We start from the raw sequence: 5,860 nt of genomic DNA on the forward strand, positions 1-5,860 counted from the left end.
AGCCAGTGATGCGAGTCGATATTCAACAGCACCACAATGGTCGGAGGACTTTGATAAAAATTCTAAGATTATCGGACGGCTAATATTGATAATAGAGGTTAGCACTTTGATACTTAAATCAATAACTATTTTACTTAAGAAATAAATGAAAAACTTGAATCAAAGTGAGAATAATGGTTGTAAATAGTGTGAACATAATAGAATTCATATGGAGTGCAAAAAGTATGCTAAAATTAGTTTAAAAAATCGAGAGAGAATAAGAGTATGATTGTGATACCTTATGTTGCCAAAAGAACTGCACAATACATCAATTTATAAGCACTTATAGAGCAAGAAAAGAAGGCAGTTGGGATGAATCCACTGCCATCGGATGGTTGCACGTATAACAGAAAAAGAATCTTAAAATTTGAATTTATCTAGACGAAAATATGACAATTTGATCAAGCCTTTGCCTAGTCTACCCTCATATTTAGGAATGCACTTACATACTAAAAAATTAATTCGAGCCGAATCTTTTAGAGTTAGTTGGAGATAATTTAGTATGACATGTTATAAAGTGTTGACAACCTGTGTAACGTGTCGTCTGTATTGTATGCTGACTTGGTTTATTGAATTGGATTAGTTTCTCGAACCTGCAAGGTTAGAAAAAAGAAATAGTTTATAAGCTTTATATCATGCTATTGGCCCAATAGGGCTACTCAAAGAGGCCCACTTTCTTATTATTCGGACTTTGAAACCAACAAGGTCCAGTCGTATTTTTATTTTTCTATTTTTCTTTTCATCTTATATTTTTAAACAAAAGTAAAGGTTTGGAGTTATAATATAATGTAGTATAAACTTTTGGGTGAGAAGAAAATTTGTCTATATCCCAAAATTGGATTTCTTGTCTCTCCATCCCAAACATGAGATCCCACTTACCCAAAAAAATATGCACCCCCTCCAAGAATAGATCAATGATTGACAAATTATATAACAACAAATCATGCTAAAATCAGATCCCTTTGGAAATTAAGGCATAGTAGTGATATTATTGCAGATTCTATGTTTCTGGTTTGAAACATGTCTGTGTACTTGTAACTGTCCTTACTTTTGGATCTGCATGACATGACATTACAACCTGGTACACTGCAGCTATTAATTTTCTTGAAATTAATACACTGCTTTTCTTTCTGTGTTCTCTTGCCCTTATACATCACTTAACAAACTGAATAAGAATAACTTTGATTAGATTTCATTTGTCTGTACTTTCTGCATTTCTTGGGTTGGGATTTCCATAGCATCACACCTCACTGTAAAATTCTCCAAATCATGCATTATTTAATGAATGAATTATATATATATGTGTATACATTTTGAAGATATGTAATTGTTTTTCTCTAGTTATATATGTAATGTATATGATTACTCGCTCCTAAAACTCGTACCTCATGCTGAAGACATTCGTCAAACTCCACGCTCTTACAACATGGATCGTGTAAAAGGATGTGGTTGAATCAAACCTTTGAAAAGATTTGTTTTCAAACTAGTTAATGTCTCAATCAAGACTTGTCCAAATTGCTTATGGTGATGTACAAGACCAAGCCAATTTAAATAAGAACCACAATCCAACAGCTTCTCAATGAAGGAACTGACCCTGAATCTTGGATGTTGGTTCGAGAGGGTTGAACAAGTCATATTCAACACTGGAAACGCGAAAAAACGATGCAGACTTAACTCAGTCAGGTTATATGTACAACTGTCTGTTGGGAAATTGCAGAACAGATTGTGGAGTGTATGGTGAAACAAGAAGAAAAATCAGACATGGAAGGGTGCAGAGGTTTTTCATTGTCCGGATAATGTTCCAACATACATCAATGTGAAATTACCAAATTACCCCTCACTGTAAAGTGTTTGTTTGAAGTGTACATTAGTCAGACTCCACACTCAGAGCAATGTCAAGACACCGCCGTCTGGACTGACCATCTTAAATGAAGGCAACAATTGTCAGCAGTCAGTCAGTCACAATGTAGCTAATCAGAAGAGCAGCAGTGAAGAAGAAAAAATGAATCTTTCCTTTATGAACTGCAAGGGCATAAAAAACCCACAAAAGTTTAAAATTTTCACAAAAAGTGATTGTTGAATCAAAAAACTCTAACAATTCCTATAGAAAAGAATATGGATGAATTTCTATGCTATCATTCTTTCTATTCACAAAAAGAATGAATGAATTAAAGAATCAACTCTGCTTCCCAGGTTTCGGAAAAACTGGAGTTATCAAGTCCCTTCAGAGGTGACAACTGCCTCCAAGACTCTGACTGCTACTACGAGAGAGCATACTGCCGGTTGGTGTTGATGCCCGAGACGAGAATTCAACTCTTATCCGACGTTTACTTCTTGGAGATAAATTTACTTGCTCTAATGCATGAGACTGGAGCCCGGAAGGATAGTCTCTCAAGCAGCCGATTCTAGGTCCAGCTCCAGTGCTCCACCTGCACGACAGTTGCTTCCCCAATTGGTAGGACTTCATTCCTTTGTGCGAACTGATTCTTTGGAAAATGGATTCTTCTGAAATGGTCTCGTCTTTTGTTTCATCTTGCTCTTCAGACACATTATTCTGTTGAGTGCTGTTGTCGGGACTGAAAGAAAATGATTCTTGTGAAGTTTCTAGGAGGAAACTTCCAGTAGTTGATTTGGCCATTTCGTTTTCACTCTTCAACCTCTCTAATATGCTGTCCTTACTCGGAATCTGAAGAGTCGACAATTTTCTATTCAAGACGTCTGATGCTGGTGACTCAGCCACCTTGAATGCAGCAGGATTCTCATCTTCTACTGAATTAACCATCTTGGAACTCGAGTCTTCGATATCGATTTCTTCCATCATGAGGTGAGCTTTTGCCATCAAGTCATCTTCAGACGAGTTGTTCCTCACATGCTTTCCGGCAGATGATTCTTCTTCATCATCAGTGGAATCAAGCTGGAGACAATGAGATTAAATTATTGAGGACACAAGTTTCTGAGAGCCGTAATATAAACAAGAAACTAAGGTTGCTTCTCTGTCTACCTTAACATCAGCGAGATCCACATTGTTTTCCCTGAGAAATGATATGAAGTCCTGAAAATTTTCGGGTGTTGGCCGATAATGACCACTGTGAGGCCAGACCGCCTGTCAAAATCCAAGCAAGCATTCCTCATGATTGAGCTAACGTTTAACATTATCAGGCAAAGTAACATAAATCATATGAGTTTCCAGCGAAAAGATACCTTTAAGACACCCTTTTCAGCTACAATCCTCCCAGCAGCCAATGTAGCTCCACCAGCCAAGAAACTAGAGTGCTGAAATGAGCCCTTCTTTTTCTTCCCTACATATAATGTCCTAGAAGTGCTGAGGACAAAAATCCACTTACAACCCTTTGGTTCCTTAGTGGTGTCCAAAAGCTCCCCAGTTTCTCTGTAGAAGAGCTTCCCATTCTCTACTGCAACTTCATAAGCTTTTCTCTCCATCTGCAAGCGTAAAATCAAGAACCTATCAGTATGTAGGTTCTCTCCGTATAGTCAAAAATTCATTCTTTTAAAACTGTGAGCTATCAAAAGATGGACAATAAGAACGCACCGGACCAAGATACTTGATGCACTGCTGTTGAAGCTTTGAGCGAGGGCACTTCTCTATAAGATTGACCTCTTTTCCTTCTCCTATATCTAGCCTGCACAACCATAACCATTTTGTTAACACCGTGCAACAAGAAAAGTCAACAATGATGGAAAAGTTCTTCAAGTCTATCTAAACATTTTACAGATATTAGAGATGATTACCAGTAGAAGAAGGGTTCTTTGCTTTGAGAACTCAACCATTTCACGTAATAGAAATGTAGATTGTGCCCATAACGATGTCGTGGATCGATCTGCTCAACAACAATTTATAAAATCAGTATTTGCCCCTGATTACTAAAGAGATACTTAAAGAAAGTTAAAAAGAGGAAAAGAGAAATACTTACAGCTTCCAGCCAATGTTGCAAAGCAAGTTTCTGAGCTTTGCCATTCTTCGATAACCCTTTACCTACCTGCAATAATACACGGCAAATTCTCATTTAGTGACCAGATTCTTTGGAAAAAAATGAAAATGACGAATGGTTAGATCAAAATTCACCTTCGCAGCCCTTGTTCTCGCTCTTGACCAGCGCGAAATGGCTGTCTCGTGTTTCTCAATGTCAAAAAAGGAAATTGAACTATGCTTTAGCTCTGCAAAGTCTAATAACTTCCACCAACTCTGCTCAATAAGAACAGCGCAATCTGCTAGCTTTCTCCTAGTCCGGAAGCTTTTGTACACCTTCTGCAGCTTTATAGCAGCCTCATGCTTGGGGCTGCACGGATCCAAAACCGGAGACTCGGGAGGTGTCTCCATCGAGCTACCTGATCTAGGCAATGGGCCAAAGGATTCTTGGCGCTTATACTTATCTTCAGCTGGAACTTCAGTAAATCTCATGGTTTGAGTTTTTCTTGCTCTGAACCTAACAGATCTTTCAACTGACAATTTTCCAGAACCTAATGACTGCAAACTCTTAGGCTCAGAATCTTTGCTAATGGATAGAACAGGCTTATTATGCGCTCCATCACCTAGGTCGATCGACTTTACAACAACCGATTCAAAACCGTTCTCTAAATCACAGTAAACTGCGAGCGGACATGAACAAGATACCCCCATGCAATATTGAAATGGATGGGAACAGTCTATGAGACCTGGATTTCAGTAAAGAAACAACTCTGTCAAAACAAGTACTATGTATAAGACTTCAAATTCACATGAAACCATATCATAGATGTATCACTATACTAAACTTGAATCCGATGGAACACAAGCAAAATCAAGAACAGTAGTAGATTATTCTAGTTATGGTAAATAAGACAAACACATCGCAGTAGAATAAACAGAAAAATGTTGTAATGCAGAATAACATATTAAAAAACCAAGAATTGATTTAAACTCTCTCTCTCTCTCTCATTCACATTTTTTCAGACACCCATCAAACTATAGAAAAGATTCTCGCAAAATTTCAGATAACATAAACACACCAATCAAGCAATACACACAAAATTTGAAAGTAATAACACGCACAAAATAAGAATGCCAAGAGAACCAAAATTATACACCCACAATGAAAACCCACTTGTCATATGACTCCAATCCATTGATTCAACTGTTCAAATCTAAGAAACTATCTACAAACGCGGAAAGATGGGAATTCAAACACAATCATAAACCACGGAGGGATAGAACAAGAATTTCTTGAAAAACGTCGAGAAACGAAAAAGGCACAGAGAAAGGTAAAATCTTTTACCTGATTGCACAAGATTGTTGGGAATGGAGAAATCTTAGGATACAGAGAGATTGGGTCGCTGTCCACAGGAATGGAATATGTATGAGAAGAATACAATTCAACAAAGAGCAAATACTCTGTCTTTTTCTGTGTTCTCTTCTTTGTTTCTCTGTATAGTTTTCTGATTTGGAGACTCGAAAACGTAATGTACCTTCCTTCCATCGATTGCTTGTGTTTATGTGTATATATATACATATGGAGGAGACGGAGCTGTACAAATAATGGGGTGGGCGTAGGGGGAGACGGGGATGGGGGGTGGTGCAGGGCAGAGAGAGGAGCACGTGGAATAGACTTTTTGAAGGACGAGGTACTTCTTACATCTTTCACTATATTCATTTTCCTCCCCACCATTTTGTCTATTTTCTCAATCAAGTCCCTTTTTTTCATTTTGATTATAGTTAATTATTTTTATTGACCCATAATATTATTTCCAATTTCATAATATATACACACTTTGGTGATTTTTTTAAAAACATAAATTCTGCTATCAACAAAAATTAATTTACTGT

The 5,860-nt window shown here is 37.4% G+C and overlaps 1 protein-coding gene across 1 annotated transcript; it reads right to left on the reverse strand.

The window, feature by feature from the left end:
* Nucleotides 2,029–5,570, reverse strand: LOC105170598 (IQ domain-containing protein IQM2). Its single transcript, XM_011091427.2, has 8 exons — nucleotides 5,313–5,570; nucleotides 4,124–4,713; nucleotides 3,972–4,037; nucleotides 3,790–3,878; nucleotides 3,590–3,680; nucleotides 3,241–3,480; nucleotides 3,041–3,142; nucleotides 2,029–2,953 (listed from the first exon to the last, which is right to left on the reverse strand). The coding sequence occupies exons 2-8, from the start codon at nucleotides 4,676–4,678 to the stop codon at nucleotides 2,264–2,266; spliced, it is 1,833 nt and encodes a 610-aa protein (XP_011089729.1). The 5' UTR covers nucleotides 4,679–4,713; nucleotides 5,313–5,570; the 3' UTR covers nucleotides 2,029–2,263.

The sequence above is a fragment of the Sesamum indicum genome, linkage group LG9 (genome assembly GCF_000512975.1).
Source record: "Sesamum indicum cultivar Zhongzhi No. 13 linkage group LG9, S_indicum_v1.0, whole genome shotgun sequence".
Lineage (NCBI taxonomy): Eukaryota > Viridiplantae > Streptophyta > Magnoliopsida > Lamiales > Pedaliaceae > Sesamum > Sesamum indicum.

Coding starts and splice junctions, on each gene's coding strand:
- LOC105170598 (XM_011091427.2), bottom strand. CDS start 4,678: ATGGGGGTATCTTGTTCATGTCCGCTCGCAGTTTACTGTGATTTAGAG. Junction 3,481..3,589: donor GCATCAAGTATCTTGGTCCG/GTGCGTTCTTAT, acceptor TTACGCTTGCAG/ATGGAGAGAAAAGCTTATGA. Junction 2,954..3,040: donor TGGATCTCGCTGATGTTAAG/GTAGACAGAGAA, acceptor CATTGTCTCCAG/CTTGATTCCACTGATGATGA.